The sequence below is a fragment of the Ochotona curzoniae genome, unplaced genomic scaffold (genome assembly GCF_017591425.1).
Source record: "Ochotona curzoniae isolate NIBS_2020 unplaced genomic scaffold, NIBS_Ocur_1.0 contig_3432, whole genome shotgun sequence".
NCBI classification, from domain to species: Eukaryota; Metazoa; Chordata; class Mammalia; order Lagomorpha; family Ochotonidae; genus Ochotona; species Ochotona curzoniae.
The window spans coordinates 21981517-21998357 of NW_024465859.1; the positions used below are offsets into that span (position 1 = coordinate 21981517).

The window sequence follows — 16841 nt, forward strand, 5'->3', positions numbered from 1 at the left end:
CTAGTTACCCAATTGAGAAACCGAGGGCAAGTTGATTTTGTGGTTTTTTGTTTGTTTGTTTGTTTGTTTTAATCTTCATTGGAAAGGCAAAAATCTTCCATCTGATGGTTCACTTCCCAAGTGACTACAATGGCTAGAGCTGAGCTGATCCAAAGCCAGAAGCCAGTCCAGATCTCCACACAAGTGCAGGGTCCCAAAGCTTTGGGCCATCCTCTACTGCATTCCCAGGCCATAAACTGGATGGGAAGTAGAACATCAGGGACATGAACAGGCACCCATTTGGGATCCCAGTGCATGCAAGGCGAGGATTTAGCCACTGCGCCATTGTGCCAGGTCCAATTTAGTGGTCTTTTACACTAGTGGAAATTAACTGATTTTATGTGCTTTAAAAAAAGTCTTTGTTTCATTAAATCATAGTTATAAATTTGCTGTATAATTTATTTTTCAATAAAAATAAATTTCTCTTTTTAAGTATAAGCACAGTAGCCTAGTGGCTCAATCCTCGCCTTGCATTCTCCACGCTGGGAACCCTTGTGGGCACTTGTTCATGTCCCAGCTGTTCCACTTCCCATCCAACTCCCTGCTGTTGCCTGGGAAAGCTAGGGAGGATGATCCAAAGCCTTGGAGCCCTTCCATCTGTGTAGGAGGCCCAAAGAAGTTCCTGGCTCCGGGCTTCAGATTGGCTTAGCTCCAGCCATTGCATCCATTTGAGGAATGAACTAGCAAGTGGACAATTTTTCTGTCTCTTCTTTTTTGCTGTAAATCTGAGTTTTTAATAAAAATAAATAAATCTTTTTAAAAATGCAAGTTAAATCTCATAGTTCTCAATATCTGGTAAAAATATTCCTATTTATTTTTGTTTTTCAGGTTCCAGATAAAGTTCTTTGTGTGAATTTGTTATCCCTAATAGATAATATATGTCACTTAGCTATTTTCAGTTACAAAGAAAAAATATTGTTTGTCTCCTGCTCCCACATAACTATCCTAAAGTACTAGACAATGACATTTCTGCATGTTTTGATGTAACAGTCCCTTTTCAAAGCTACTAGTCACATGTTTCATTGCATTTTCTTTTTTTCTCCTGTTTTAGATTCCTATAGGCAATGGAAACTGATCTCAATGCCCAGGACAGAAAGGACCTGGACAAGTTTATTAAATTTTTCGCCCTCAAGGTAACTATACCCATTCTTTAGAGCCTAGAACTTTCAGAAATAGCTTCCCTACTTCCCGCTTTTGAGAAACCTCTTTGGAACTTTAGCATAACAGCTTGCAGCTTGCCCATTTTAAGGGATACTTCTGTCTGTGTATAAACCAAACTGTGAAGGACGGGGGTGGTGTGGGGGTGCAGCTAAAAAGTAGCTTCCAGTTTTCCAGAGTTAGTTGTTCAAAAGCCTTCTTCACAAGGCTGTTTGTAGAAATGTCAAACTGCTACACCAGGTCATCGGCACAGTGTGTTCCTCAGAGTGGGAGCAAAGACTGATTTGGCCCAGGCAGCGTTTTCAGGAAGCCCTCCCTGTACTGGGACTAACCCTCAACTGTCCAGCTGACACACTCCCTTCCCAGAAGTAAAACAGAACTCTGCATATTTTACTAAATCTAAAAATCAAGTCTCCCTGAATCACTCCTCAGCAGTTGCTCTACCAGAATCTTGTAGTTGATTCTAGGTGTCAGTTATATGGAAGACTTTGCTATTTAGGCCAAAAGCTGTGAATAATTGGTGGGATTCCTGTTTTAGATCTACTAGAAAGTTAGAAGTTTGTGGCAGTGAATATGCAAGCCTATAGTTGGACTTGCTATCTTTGTGAAATTGAGAGCCACCATGTGCAACTTTCCTTCTGCTATGTGAGATATTATGGATTCTAAGCCTTGAACTATAATTCTGTTATTGGTTGACACTGTTCTCTCTGGAGTGTTTGCATTATTTTTCCAGTTTTTTTTTTTTTCCTCTGTCCTTGAGCATTTACAAGTATACTTTCAGTTTAATTGGCAGATTTTCAACTCCTGCTAGAGAAGGTTTTAACTCTGGTCAGGAGTCGCATCAGTTTAAGACTTCATCTCTTTGTTTGCTGTTTTTAGACTGTTCAAGTGATTGTCCAGGCTCGACTTGGTGAAAAGATTTGTACTCGTTCGTCTTCATCCCCAACGGGTTCAGACTGGGTAAAATTCCTGTTCTTTGCTAAGGGATGTGTACTGATGTTTGTCACAGGAGTGTATGTCAAGGTCTCAAGTCCATTGATAAGAAATGCAGTTTATAGTTCATAATATTTAATTCCATTTTGTTCATTTACTTTAAAAGATACTAGTCCTTGATTTTGTAATAGAAAATTAAAGCTGAGATCTGGGAGCTGGAGCTCTCTGTACAGAAAGGAGAATGAATGTATGTATGACAAAGCAATTCCTGCATTAACTAGCACAGTACCATAAGGCTTCTTGGTGTGTTTTCACATCAGAATCCCTTTTGTTTTCTAGTTTAACTTAGCAATCAAAGACATCCCAGAGGTTACACATGAAGCCAAGAAGGCCCTGGCAGGACAGCTGCCTGCTGTCGGCAGGTCCATGTGCGTGGAGATCTCACTCAAGACTTCTGAGGTAACTTGATGGTCAAGTTGATGGCCAAGTTTGCTCTACACTGAAGGCTTTTCCAATTCTAGTTCCAACTCGTTTCCCAGTGTTATTCCTGTCTTTCAACTCTGTAGGCTCCATAATTTTTACACTTCTAGCAACCACATAAAAGAAGTTCTTTGTCCTCTTCTTTACTTGACATGTTTCTACTCATCCTTCAAGACTGTGTGTATTATAAAATATTCTTTTTTGTTAGATTTATTTATTAAATTATTTGAAAGGCAGAGCTATAGAGAGAGGGACAATGGAAGGGCTTGTGGAAGACACGTGAGCACACACACACACCCTGACACACACACACCCTGACACACACACACCCCTTCCATCTAATTGTTCATTCCCTGGATGGCTACAGCAGTCAGTTCTGTGCCAGGCTGAAACGAGAAGCCAGAAATTCCATCTGAGTCTCCCACAGGTGTGCCTTCCCAGGCTCAGTAGCAGGATTTGGGTGGGAAACTGTAACTTAAGACTTGACTAGCATTCCAGTATGGGATACCAGCATCATAAGGAGCAGAATAACATGCTGTGCCACAATACCAGCTCCTGAGTCTCCCCTTTATCCTGGTGTTTTGTTTATATTTATTTCTAACATACAAGTTGTTTTATTTTGAAGTTTAAAAATACATATACTCATCTTATTCACATTGCAGTTAAGGCATATGCTGTTACTTGAAAGTTTGCCAGTCCATCTAAATAGATTGTGACACTGTATAGTATGATAAAATGCAAATGGAGCTTGATGCTTCCCACTTAATCCTAGCTCACTAACACCACCAGTCTAACATACTTCACAATCTTGCAAGGTTTTTTTTTTTTTTTTAATGAAGGGCCTTGCATTGTATGTAGCAGGCAGCACATGTTCCTGTTCATGCCCTAATCATTTTTCTCTCTCAGATCAGCATATCTTAGGTATGTAGTTCCTTAAGTTGCATTGAAAATTAGGAAGGATGTTAACCATTTCTGTTAAGTAGGATTTCATTAATTTTTGCAGATTATTTCTTTGAAAGGCAAAGTTAGGAGCCAGGAATTCCATCTGGGTCTCCCATGTGGGCGACAGGAGTCCAGGTTCTGGGGCCATTTTCTACTGTCCCAGGCACTGTAACTTGGAAGTGGAACAGCCAGAACATGAGCTGGTATTCATGGGATGCCCACACGGAAGTGGTAGCGTAACCCACTACAGCACAACACCAACCCTCAGAAATGTGTATTGAGTAAATGAAATTATGTCAGTTTATTCCATAAAAAACAAAACAAAACAATAAAAAACTTCATTATTGCCGTTTTATAGAGTAACGTATTTTTTATTTTAAAGTTAGATTTACAGAGAGGAGAGACAAAGAGCTTCCATGTACTGATTTACTCCACCACATGTCTGTAATGGCCAGAGTTGAACAGTTCTGAAGCCATGAGCCAGGAGCTTCCTACAGGTCTGCCATGTTGGTGCAGGCTCTCTCACGCCATAAGCAGAGAGCTGGATCTAAAGTAGGGCAGCTGGGAGGTAAGGCCAGTGCCTATATGGGATCCCAGCACTGCAGGCAAGGGTTAGCCTATTGGGCCACCACACAGGTCCTAGAATAAATTATTTTTCTTTGCCTCTTTCATCTCGCAGAAGAAATCTGTAAGATAAGATTGTATATTGTTTTTTGTTGCTGTTGTTTTGTTTTTAATTTATTTTATTAGATTGTATATTGTTTTGGTTGTCATAGAGAAACCATATCACACTGTCTTAAACAATTCATATAACCTAGAAATGCCTTGATCTGGGGAAGAAACTTTTAAACTCTATCATGTCATTAAAACATGATCATGTGATAAAGATTATATATTAAGAATACAAATTACACCCCAGCATGGTAGCCTGGAAGTCCTCATCTGGCACGCGCTGGGATCCCATATGGACACTGTCTTGTATCCAACTCCTTGCTTGTGGCGTGGGAAAGCAGTGGAGGCCGGCTCAAAGCTTTGGGACGCTGCACCCATGTTGAAGGCCCAGAAGAAACCCCTAGCTCCTGGCTTCGGATCGGCTCAGCTCAGGTCCAGCCATTGTGGCCACTTGCGGAGTGAACCAGTAAATGGAATATCTTTCTGTCTCTACTCTCTGTATATCTGACTTTCTAGTAAAAAGAAATCTTTTTAAAAAGTGAATACAAATTAAATTTTGTGTACAAAAAGTGTAAAGTCCTCTGTGCCATAACCAAAATCTCCAAAACTTAAAAAAAATAGGCCTCTTTCAGCTAATTAGTGGAAAAAGGTTACATGTATTCCAAGGTTATGTGCCTCTGGTAGACGAAAAAAACAGGAAAGTTACAGGATTGCAAACTCTGGTTGTAGTACATTTTTCCTTTCTTTTCTTTCTTTCTTTTTTTTTTTTTTCTTAATGTTTTTTTTTTGTAAGGGTGTCAGAGACAGTGATATCTTCCAACTATTAGTTCACTACTCTAGTGCTGAGGCTGGGCCAGGCAAAAGCCAGGAGCCGGGAACCAGGAACTTCATCCAGGTCTCCCATATTGATGGCAGGGTAGCCAGGCAATCCAGCGTGGCTGCTCATCCCAGACCAGCTCAGTTCTGGCTGTTGAAGGCATCTGAGGAGTAAACTAGTGATGGAAGGCATTCTCTATCTCTGTAACTCTGCCTTTCAAATAAAAAAAAAATTTTTTTTTAAATCTTACTAAGAATAATATAATTGATACATAATGTGATTATGTTTTTATTTAGGTAAATGGCTGGTTAGATTCTAAATTGACTTTTTTTTTTTTTGCTTACCTCCAATATTTTTTAAAAGCCTTTTATTTTCATTTTATTTGAAAGACAGAGATAAAGACAGATGGAGAGAGAGTTTCCATCTCCTGGCTTACTCTCCAAATGTCTGCAACAGCCAAGAATGGGCCAGGCAAAGCCAAGAGCCCGATGTTCCATCTGGGCCTTCCATGTGTGTGGCAGGGACTCAAGTACGTGAGCCATCATCTGCTGCTTCCAATGGTACACATTAACCGGAAGCTTGGTCCTAAGCAGCATCCCCAGGATTCGAACCAGGGACTCCCATGTGGAATGCAAGTATCCCAAGCAATGATTTAACCACTGTACTACATGCCTACCCTGTCTTCCAGTATGTTTAAATTGACTGTGTTGTGCTTTGCAATTAAAAAATAAGGTATTTTTACAAAGATGAATCACCTTTCAATTATCTGTCTACAGGGAGATTCTATGGAGCTGGAAATTTGGTGTCTTGAAATGAACGAAAAGTAAGTGCCTCTGTCTTTGAGTCCTTGCTCGTGGTACCTGAGGATAAGGCCCATGGCATCGTGTGACAGCAGGGCTTTGTTCTTGGAGGCCATTCTGGCCTGCACAGCCAGGCAGGTCTTGCTGCGATTTGCTTCTTCCTGCTTGGCTTGCAGCCGCAGCACAGAGCTGACCTTCAGAGGGAGTGGCAATCCAGAGAGACTGAGACACCACAGGGAGAAAAACCGCAGAGAAAGCTGAAAAGGATTTGTTGTTTTCCCAAAGTACAGCTAGTTCTCTGGTCAAATCCCTGGCGAGCTCTTGTAACATGACTACTCTGTTTTGTCTGTTGGCTGTGTGGCAGCCATCCAGTAAGATTTCCCCTCACTGCTGCATTTCACACAGTGTTGGCTAGGAGTGAAAATGCATACAACGTCTTTTCCCCATTTCTTTCTTCTTTCACTTGCTTTCAAAAAAAAGCGCATAGGAAAATTGAGGAAATATAAACATATCCAAGGAAAAAGTTTAAAAATACTTATAGTGGTGTATGCATCATTTTCATTTATTTTTAAAAAAATATTTGTTTATTTAAAAGAATTAAGAGAAAGTGAGATGTTAGGGAATATATACATATCTATATATATATATATAGAGAGAGAGATATCTTTCATCCACTGAAGAACTCCCCGAATGGCCATAAGGAGCAGTGTTAGGCCAGGCCACAGCCACGAGTTCAAACCTCCATTTGCGTCAACCATATCGGTGCCTAAGCACTTGCTGTTTTCTGCTGCTTTTCTCAGGCACTTTAGCAGTAACCAGGTTATGAGTCATACTTTTAGTACCAAACATCTTTCCCCAGATTTCCTGTAAGATCGTATATTAGACAGCTCAGAAGCTAGTACATGGGACCTTCATTATGAATAATTGCTGTATTGGTTTATTGTTCTTAAGTGAGATGCTTTATTTCTTTTTAAGATGACCACTTCAAAGCTAGGGGAATGAAAAAAAAAGCAATGTTGCTTTTGCTTTTGGTGAAGTCTGCTTGTGTCTGGAGTGTGAGAAAGTCAAAACTTTGGCTTACTCCCAACTGTCTGTTGATAGACAGATAACTGTAATTACCCTTGTAGTTCAGAACATACTCCAATCATCCATTTTATCCTGTACAGTTCCAGCATTTAATTGGAGAATATTGACAATGAGTCTGTGCTCCTTAGGTGTGACAAAGAAATCAAAGTTTCCTACACGGTGTACAACAGGCTGTCCTTGCTGCTGAAGTCTCTCCTTGCAATCACTAGAGTAACACCAGCCTACCGCCTCTCCAGGAAACAGGGCCATGAGTACGTCATACTCTACAGGTAAAGGGCACAGGTGGGCCTCTGGGGTCCCTCACCAGCGTGCTCATGTTGCGTGTTGTGTGGCTGTCCTGCAGCTGTTCTGAGATCACGTGTTAGGGGATTGCTTGGATTGTTGATGCTGAAGCTCTGAACCAGCCAACCTCATGAACCTCGGCTTTCCTTTACTGCCAGGTTCAGTGCCCTTTTGCGTCTGTTTAGTCATGATTCTTGTGTAATAGATTTTTGGAATCGTACTGATATACATCTCGAAGCAGGAAATAGAGCTTAAGACATTCAGAAACTGTTTATTTTGGAAAGGTTGGACAACCTTATATGTGCCAGCGCTAAATTTAAAATTTTCTGGCTAACTGCTATTTCTATTTAAATTTTAAATTTTTAGTTATTTGTATTATTTGAAAGACAGAAAGACAAAGATAAGCCATAGAAGATCTTTATCTACTGCCTTATTCCCCCAAAAGCTTGCAATAGCCAGGTATAGTTAATATCAAGCAATTCATTTTGGGTCTCCCCTGTGTGTGGGAGAACACCGGAGGACTGAGCCATCACGTGCTTCGAGAGTGCAAGTTAGCAAGAAGCTGACACTGGGAGTGGAGCCAGGACTTGATTGAGATCAGCTACTCCAGTGCAGATGCCTATCTCAAGCATGTTAAACAATGAACCAAGCATCTTTGTTTATGTGTATATGTATGTTTGTATTAGAAAGGAAGATCTGCAGGGAGGGGAGAGACAAAGATTGTCCATCAGCTGTTTCACTCCCCAAGTGGCCACAATGGCCAGAGTTGAGCCAATTAAAAGCCAGGAGCCAGGAAATTCTTCCTAGTCTCTGAAGCAGTTACAGGGTCCCAAGGCTTTGGGCCCTCCTTCACTGCGTTCCTGGGCTACAAACAGGGAGCTGTATGGGAAGTGGAGGAGCCAGGACATGAACCAGCATCTACATGTAATCCCAGCACATACAAGGCAATGATTTTATGCTATTGTTCCGGGCCTTATTTATTTATTCATTCATTCATTCATTCATTCATTCATTTATTTAACCTGGGGCTCAGCGTAATGGCTCAGTGACTAAAATTTTTGGCTTGTTTAAGGCCCTGGTTTATTCCTTGCCTGCTCTGTTTTCCACTGAAGCTTCCTATTGGTGTACCTAGAAGAGTTTCAGAAGATGGCTCAAGCATTTGGTACACTATACCCACTTGGGAGACATGGAGGAAGCTCCTGGTATCATTTTGAGTGAACTACCAGCGATGGCATATTTCTTTGTATGCCTCCTCCTGTCTCTCTCTATAGCTCTGACTTTCAAATAAAATACCTAAAAATAAATAAAAATATTGATTTACTTATTTAAAAGGCAGTTATGGAGAGGGAGAAACAGAGAGAAGAGATCTTCCATCTACTAATACACTCCCCAAATGGCTGCAAACCATGAGTTCAGAATTCCCTGAATCTCTCACATAGGTGGCAGGAACCTTGGTACCAGGGCCGTGTTCTGCCCCTGTCCCTGGTTCATTAGCCAGGAGCTGCAGTGGAAACAGAGCAGCTGGATTGAAACCAGTTGCAATAGGAATGGAATGCCAGTGCCACATGCGGCAACGTAACCCACTATGCTACAGTGCTGGCCCCTTTACTTTTGGGGGCTTCTCCATAGTCTTACCAGGTCTCAAAGTGTCCTATTGCAAATCACTCTATTGTTCTTATGTAATAGAGAAATTACTTTTGTCTTCTGTCTCTCATTTACATCATTTATGCTAAGTCCCTTTGCGTTTGATTCTTATATAGATAGGGAGACTTTACTACTAAAGCCAGCAGCTCACCTGCTGGTCTTTTCCAGACTAAGGTTGAAGATCTTCTTTGCTATTTCTCCTTGGAGATAGCAGTGCTGCTCACTGGATGTTGATCATATAGGAGTGTTTTTGGATACACATACTTGACTTAGATCTTAAGGAACTGGGTCTTCTCAGAGGTGGTTGTTTCTTTTTTTCCTTTCTTTTTATAATGCTTTTAACAGTTTCCCAACCTCAAAGAATTAAAGAATAGCTTTAGCTAGCTGTGTCATCGTTTTTTACCAACCCTGTAGACTAGATCACTCTAATATAAAAAAATGTTATTGTGGAAAATTGCAGGGGGAGGAATCCCAGACTCTATTGAATTGTAACATAAAAATCAAAATTAAAATAATAAAAAAGAAATATAACATAGAAATACATAATTTTTATAGTTTTTTTTTTTTTTTTAAGATTTAAGGTCATATTTACATAGAGGAGAGACAGAGAGAAAGATCTTCTATCCACTGGTTCACTCTCCATGTGGCCGCAATAGCCAGAGCTGAACTGATCCGAAGCCAACAGTCAGGAGCTTTTTCTGGGTCTCCCACATGGGTATAGGATCCCAAGGCCTTGGGCTATCCTCTACTGCTTTCCCAGACCACAAGCAGGGAGCTGGTTGGGAAGCAGGGCTGCCAGGATTAGAACCGGAGACCATATGGGATGTATATATATATATATATATATTAGAGAGAGAGAGAGAGAGAGAGAGAGATTATATAGGGTATATATATACAATCTACGTCCTGCATTGGCAAGAAGCTGGAGTCAGGTGCAGACGCAGGTGTCAAGACTATGCTTAAGATGTAGGAGTATCAACTGCTAGGCAAACACCCCACCATGCTTTTTTTCATAAATAAAGTTGTAAGAATACAGCCAGCCCATTTATTTACATATTAATTGTGTCTACTTTTGCACTACAATAGAAAGCTGAGTAGTTGCTCCAAACTACATTGTACCCAATTGTCAAATAGCCATGGACCAAATCATTGGAAAAAAGCATGATTACTGCCATTCCTTGGCTTTATGATATGTTTCTTATGCATGTGTTTCAGATATCCTATACATTTCTCCCACAGTGAACCATAATCTCTAAGACTTAGGACTCAGGCTTATCCTAATAATAAACCTCAGGGCTTTGTTCTTTGTAGCTTCATATGAACACAACTATATATTGAATGACCACAAATTGAATGAACACAAATATATATTTAATTTATTAGCATTACTATTATTATTTGTAAAGAAGGTTTTCTTAAAAAAAAAATTAGGTGCCAGTTTTGTGGTGCAGTGGGTTAATCCACAGTATGATGCCAGCAGAGCACTAGGTTGAGTCCTGGCTGCTCCACTTCAGGTCCAGTTCCCTGTTTATGTCCTGGGAAATGCAACAGAACATGGTCCACATAAATGATCTGCTGCGCACGTGGGACACCAGCTCCTGGCTGCCACCTGTCCTGACCCAGCCTCGGCTATTGTGGCTATTTGGAGAATCAACTGGAGGAAGGATGATGGAGTTTCTCTCTCTCTGTATGTAACTAGCTCTTGAATAGCTTTTTAAAAGCTTTAAAAAGAAAAGCTGAAAGTGAATCATTGCTGCTAATGATTTTTTTAAAGATTTATTTATTTTATTTGAAAGGCTCCTGCTAAAGATTTTCTAAAGGAAAAACAATTTGTTTATTGTCGTTTAATTTGTAAAGCATTCATATAGATCCATCTTTCATCTGTTGGTTCACTGCTTAGGTGCTCCCAGCTGCAGATGGGCCAGGCCAAAGCCAGGAACCTAGGATTCACTCACAATTTATCCTCTATGGTGGCAGCCAGCCATCCTGTGCTGCCTCCCAGGTTGTGCATTAGCAAGACCCTGAACTGGAAGTTCAGGACTCTAGCTTAGGTCTCTGATGTGGGATGTTTGTGTGCCAAATGCTGTCTTCTTAACAATGTTTTGTGAAAAATATGAAAATGCATTTTAGATATTTTAAATTCTGATATGTTCCTAATGTTGCCCGGCTTTCCCAGTGAAATCTTTAAGAAGGTTCTATGATGTTTATTTCTCTTTTCAGAGTAGCTTCATCCTGTCAGTTTGCTGCTTTTAGAACCCATTTACTTGGAATGACTGTGAAAGCACAGGAAGTTTCCCAAACCTAATACCTTCTCTAGCCATCTTGGGTCCATTTTCCTATTTTAGTTGTAATTTTCATTTCCCACTGGGTTGAGTTTTTAAAACACATTACAGCAGTGGAGAGAAGAAATTCATAGCAGCTTCTTCCTAGTTAATGTGCGTATTTCTTAACCAGCCCTTTCTAAGTTTGTCTGTGCCTGCAGCCGAAGTTCCCTTGGCAGATGTGTTCATGCAAATAAGGAAAGACAGACTTGCTTTGTTTGTTTGTTCCTAGATACTCTAGCTATGTGGAACCTTAGAGTAAAGAATCCAGTAACAAATCTTTTTCTTCCCTACAGGATATATTTTGGGGAAGTGCAGCTGAGTGGACTAGGAGAAGGTATGTATCGAGGTTGAAATACACTTGTGTGCCCCTGCTGTAGCATAGTGGGCAAAGTACCGCTGGCATCTTTTGTTAGTGCCAGTTCAAGTCAGCTGCTCCACTTGCAGTGCAGCTTCCTAAGAGACTTGGCCCAAGTTTTTGAGTCCCTGCACCCACATGGAAGAACTTCAATAAACTATGCTGGGCCCAAATAAATAAATCTTAAGAAACAAAAGAAACAGGCCCAGTGCAGTGGCCTAGCAGCTAAGGTCCTCGCCTTGTACAAGCCAGGATCCTATTTGGTCTCCGGTTCTAATCCTGGAGGCCCTGCTTCCCAACCAGCTCCCTGCTTGTGGTCTGGGAAAGCAGTAGAGGACAGCCCAAGGCCTTGGGATCCTGCACCCATGTGGGAGACCCAGAAAAAGCTCCTGACTGTTGGCTTCAAATCACTTTAGCTCTGGCTATTGCGGCCACATGGAGAGTGAACCAGTGGATAGAAGATCTTTCTCTCCTCCTCTCTGTATAAGAAACAAAACAAATAAAACACTTGCATTGCAAACTCTCTTGACTTAACAAATGAGGCTGGTTGCCACTGTGATATGTGGCTGGTACTTTTCATACTTATCAGTAAGGAAAAATTAGAAAGCAGGTAATTAGTCTGAGGAACTTCCAAAAATAACAAAATAATTCATTCCATAGTTCTAGAAACTTACACTGTTTCTGCCTCATCACGTAATTTGTTAGTATTCTCTTTTAAAAAAGATTTACTTATTATTTCTTTAAAAGGCAGAATACAGAGAGAGAAAGTGCTCCTCCATCTACTGGTTTTGGCCCCAAATGGCTCCAACAGCTGCACCTGAGTCAGATTGAAACCAGGGCCAACAACTCCCTCCAGGTCTTCCCCTTGGGTGCAGGGGCCCACGGACTTGTGCCTTCTCCCAGGTGCATTAGCAGGAAGTTGCATCAGAAGTAGAGCAGCTGGGCCTTGAACCAGTGTCTACATGGGATGCTGGTATAGCAGGCTGTGGCCTTACCTGCTGTACCAAAACACCAGCCATTGTTACCTTTCTCTCCTACAAACAGCATGTTATATGTTTCTGATGAGTACCATCTATTATGAAAAAGCAGCAATGATATCAGGAGAACTGAGTTTGAGGTATTAGCTGCAAGGTGATGCTTTCCTGTTCTTAGCTGTAGAGTGGCTGCTTGGGTCGCCATGTGGTTGGTTACTCCCCAAGTTGGGGCATCTCTGGAAACGATTCTTGTTGGGCTTTCGGCAACAATTATTTTGATTATTTGAAACAGTTTTCCTTGGAAAAAGAATGCTGTTCTCTGCCATTATTGGGGCTGATATAGAATCATTTGTGAGTGAAGAATTGAGAAGGGAATGCATACATGAGGTTGAGGCCCTCGGGGTGCTTAATGGGTGTGACCAGAGACTGCACAATGCACCTGAAAAATCCAGGGAAAGACACAAGGAGTGGTTTCAGTATTCTCTGGGGTGGGAAAAAGGTGTTTGTTTCTCTTGTAGGTTTCCAGACCGTTCGTGTTGGGACAGTGGGCACCCCCGTGGGCACCATCACTTTGTCTTGTGCTTACAGAATTAACTTGGCATTCATGTCAACCAGGTGAGGTAGAGCTTGGGAATCCAAAAAAGTTCTGCAGAGGTGTTTTTGAAGGGGCTAGATTGTTACCTTCCAAGATTGTTTCCCTTCTCAGACTCCAAGACTAAGTATAAAATTTAGCTTTGCCATTGTTAAAGCAGTCCCTTTCGAAGCATAAAATTGAGAAAATATAGTTGTCCCGAGCCAGCATGTCCCATGTGTAGAGATGGGTAGTTGGTACCTGAGGGGTCCCCAGGGGCCTTGCGGGTGGGGCGGTGGGGCTCGGAGGGTGTTCTCAACACTGGCATCTGCTCATTGCATTACAGGCAATTTGAGAGGACCCCACCTATTATGGGGATTATCATTGATCACTTTGTGGACCGCCCCTACCCCAGCTCGTCTCCCATGCATCCCTGCAACTACAGGTGAGGAGTTCAATTCCTGTAATTACAGGTGAGGATGCTTTCCCAAACAGCATCTGTTGCTCAAAGGTGCATAGAACCCCTTTATCAGCACTCACCAGGCTGGGGGAAAGTTGAATGGCCAGTTTCTCTTCTGGCTCTTGCCTCTTAGGTACACCAAGTCTTGGGGTATACAGAATTCAGAAAAATTGTGGGCTTTTTGTATCCTGTAGCAAATTATTTAGAGAATGTAAGAATGGCAGTTATTTGTGGAATGTCCTTTGCAAAATTGTTTTCAGATTTCCATCTGGCATAATTATACATTGACATAAGATGTCTCCAGGCCTAGATCTCAGGAGACAGAATCCTCTGGAGGGTGGAATAGATGTGTTTTAGAAAGGACAGTACCTATACGTGATGAGTTTGTGACAGTTTGTCTTCGGAGATTTGACTTTTTTTTACTGAGTCTGTTATTGGTGAAGGTCCAGGCCTGACCCCAAGCTTGGGCTGAATTAGGAAAGCACCCTGAGGTAGTAGGAAAGGCATGCTACCAGGGTTCTGAAGGGCCGTTGCCCAATCTCCAGATGCTGAGGTCTGGAAGTGTGACACAGTCCACTCCATGAGCCTCCCTCACATTGGGAACTCTGGCACAGTTCCCATGCACCTCTGCTCACGTTTTGTGTTCTTTCTCAAACGGATGGCCACCACATAAAAAAAACCCACTGCTGCTTTTCCTCTTGTGTTAGAGCTGCTGCCGAGGACCCCGGGGTTGCATACCCTTCTGTGGAAGACTCTCAAGAAGTGTGTACCACGTCATTCTCCACCTCCCCTCCATCCCAGGTAGAGACCTAGCTTCTGGGGTGGTGGTAGTTGTTCACAATGTAGAAGTATGAACTTGAGGGAGAAGTGTCTAAGGAGTGAGGGGACATCCTTTCCAGGGAATGTCCTTACAGTGTTTCTCATCTGAAGCTGTCAACCTGTGGGATTCCATGGAGGCTCTACCTCCCTCACTGCATCTTGTCAGTCCTTGGAAAGTCAGAGGATGCCTACCAGTGTAACCCCAGAGAGGCACACTAGGTACACTAACCCACACCTGTTAAGTTAGTAGCTACATCTCTTTGAAAGTGATGAATATGGTTTTCAATAATGAAATAGTGCAAAGGACTAATAATGACATGGTATCAATGCCCGGAGGCAGCCAGTTGTGCAGCTTTTCTCTGTTGGCACGGATTTCTGCCAGTCACATTTTCTGTGTGAACAGTTTTCACTACTGACTTTTCACTTGTATTTAGGCAGACCCAGTTTCAGCAGCACAGACTACGAACAGTGCTGTCAGTATTCATGAAGGAAGCCTTTCTGTTGTCTTGTTGTGGGACAAAACATGGTTCTGACACTGTCTTGCCTAGGAGGTCATCTTGCCAGCTGACTGAATTTTGGGGCATGATCCTTCCAGTCCCAGTCATTCCTCTCCCATCTCTTCCTGCGGCTGCTTGCTCTACCTGCCAGCCATCTGTGTTATTCTCCCCTCCTGCTTCAACTTTTGCAAGACCTGACAATTCATTAACTTTATATGAATTTTGGGTTTGTTTGGGGGGGGCATGTGTTTAATAATTTTCCGTCCCTGCTTGTCCAGGAGGATTTGGTTTAAAGTCACAGTTCTAATCTCTTTGAGTAGCAGAGGTTAATGTCTCAGTATGACTTTACAAAGTCCATGGCTCACTGTCATCACTTGTTCTGATTTATTCAGAGCAAGAGATTCTTGTCTGCAATTACAAGCTGCCCACTTTGCTTCAGGGTATCGGAATGATTCCTACCTTCCACCCCCTTGACGTATGTAGATGTGGGTGTCAGCATTGTCCCGGGCAAGGCTGATTTGTCATGTGGAAAATAAGAAGGCAGGGGCTGGCCATTCTCTTAACCCTGCATTAACATAGATTGATGTTTAGCCATCCAACATGTGCACGTGTAAATTTTCAGCTCATTGAACAATTTTATTGTGTTTTTTAAAGATTATTTTATTTAAAAATCAGAATTAGAAGAAGGGACAGATCGTCCATCTGCTAGCTCCCCAAATGGCTGCTATGGGCCAGAGATAGGCTACTCTGAACCTGGGAGCCAGGAGCTTTTTCAGGTCTCTCACACAGATGTACAGGAGGCCCAAGGACTTGGGCCATCCTCCACTGCTACCCTAGGTCTTTAGCAGTGAGCTAGATGGAAAGTAGAACAGCCAGGACTTGAACTAGCACCCATATGGGATGCTGGCGCTGTAGATGGCCTGCTATGCCACTTGTGTTGACCCCAATATTCATGTGCTTTGCATACTGCTCATAAATAATAAATAGAACTAAGACTCAGGAGAGATGAGGGGGTGACAGTCTGGGGGAACTTTGACGCTAAGAATAAGGGATCTACTGGTGTTTGGATAAAATTAATTGGTCTATATAAAGAGAAGCCATCTTTTTCTGTTGTGTCTGTCACAGTTGAAAAGTAGATGATACCAAGATGTTCTCAGCAATATGCATACCATAGAAGATGTAAAACAATTAAAATAACTATGCATGCTATAGGTGAGCCCTGTCATTGGTCCCTGACAGCTTCTGACGCAGTTTGATGCAGAAGTACTCAGCCTGATCCTCAGTGGTTAAAAACGCTTATGGGGGCCCGGCGGCGTGGCCTAGTGGCTAAAGTCCTCGCCTAGAATGTGCCAGCATCCCATATGGGCACAGTTCTAATCCTGGCAGCTCCGCTTCCCATCCAGCTCCCTGCTTGGGGCCTGGGAAGGTGGTCGAGGATGGCCAAAGCCTTGGGACCCTGCACCCATGTGGGAGACCTGGAAGAGATTCCTTGTTCCTGGTTTCGGATCGGTGCAGCACTGGCCATTGTGGCCACATGGGGAGTGAATCATCAGATGGCCCAGTGCGATAGTGTAGTGGTTAAGGTCCTTGTGCCGGGATCCATATGGTTGCTGGTTCTAACCCCGGCGGCCTCGCTTCCCATTCAGCCCCCTGCTTGTGGCCTGGGAGAACAGTCGAGGACGGCCCAAATCCTTGGGACCCTGCACCAGCATGGGAGACCTGGAAAAGCTCCTGGCTCTGGATCGGCGCAGTACCAGCCATTGTGCTCACTTGGGGAGTGGACCATCGGACGGAGGATCTTCCTCTCTGTCTCTCCTCCTCTGTATATCCGGCTTTCCAATATAAATAAATAAATCCTTAAAGAAAAAAAAGAAAAAAAGCTTACGAGTTTTCCTCATTCCTGTTTATATTGAGATCTTGATTTTATCTTGGGACTTGCATAATTATTAGATCACTTTTATTGAAACTTTTGGTAGGGTGTACAATAC

At 42.4% G+C, this 16841-nt stretch overlaps 1 protein-coding gene across 5 annotated transcripts in view; it reads left to right on the forward strand.

Annotated features, from left to right (window-relative positions):
* ATG13 (autophagy related 13) overlaps nt 1-16841 on the forward strand; it is a 67377-nt gene that overhangs the window by 40599 nt on the left and 9937 nt on the right. For 3 of the 5 annotated variants that reach the window (XM_040980188.1, XM_040980189.1, XM_040980190.1), the window contains exons 3-11: nt 1091-1172; nt 2077-2157; nt 2470-2589; nt 5818-5864; nt 7056-7196; nt 11471-11511; nt 13025-13121; nt 13424-13522; nt 14245-14338. In XM_040980188.1, coding sequence (XP_040836122.1) covers nt 1104-1172; nt 2077-2157; nt 2470-2589; nt 5818-5864; nt 7056-7196; nt 11471-11511; nt 13025-13121; nt 13424-13522; nt 14245-14338 — 789 coding nt within the window. In that variant the 5' untranslated portion in view covers nt 1091-1103. Of the gene's footprint in view, nt 1-1084; nt 1173-2076; nt 2158-2469; nt 2590-5817; nt 5865-7055; nt 7197-11470; nt 11512-13024; nt 13122-13423; nt 13523-14244; nt 14339-16841 lie in introns of those variants that run through there. The other 2 variants (XM_040980191.1, XM_040980192.1) reach the window with 2 other exon arrangements.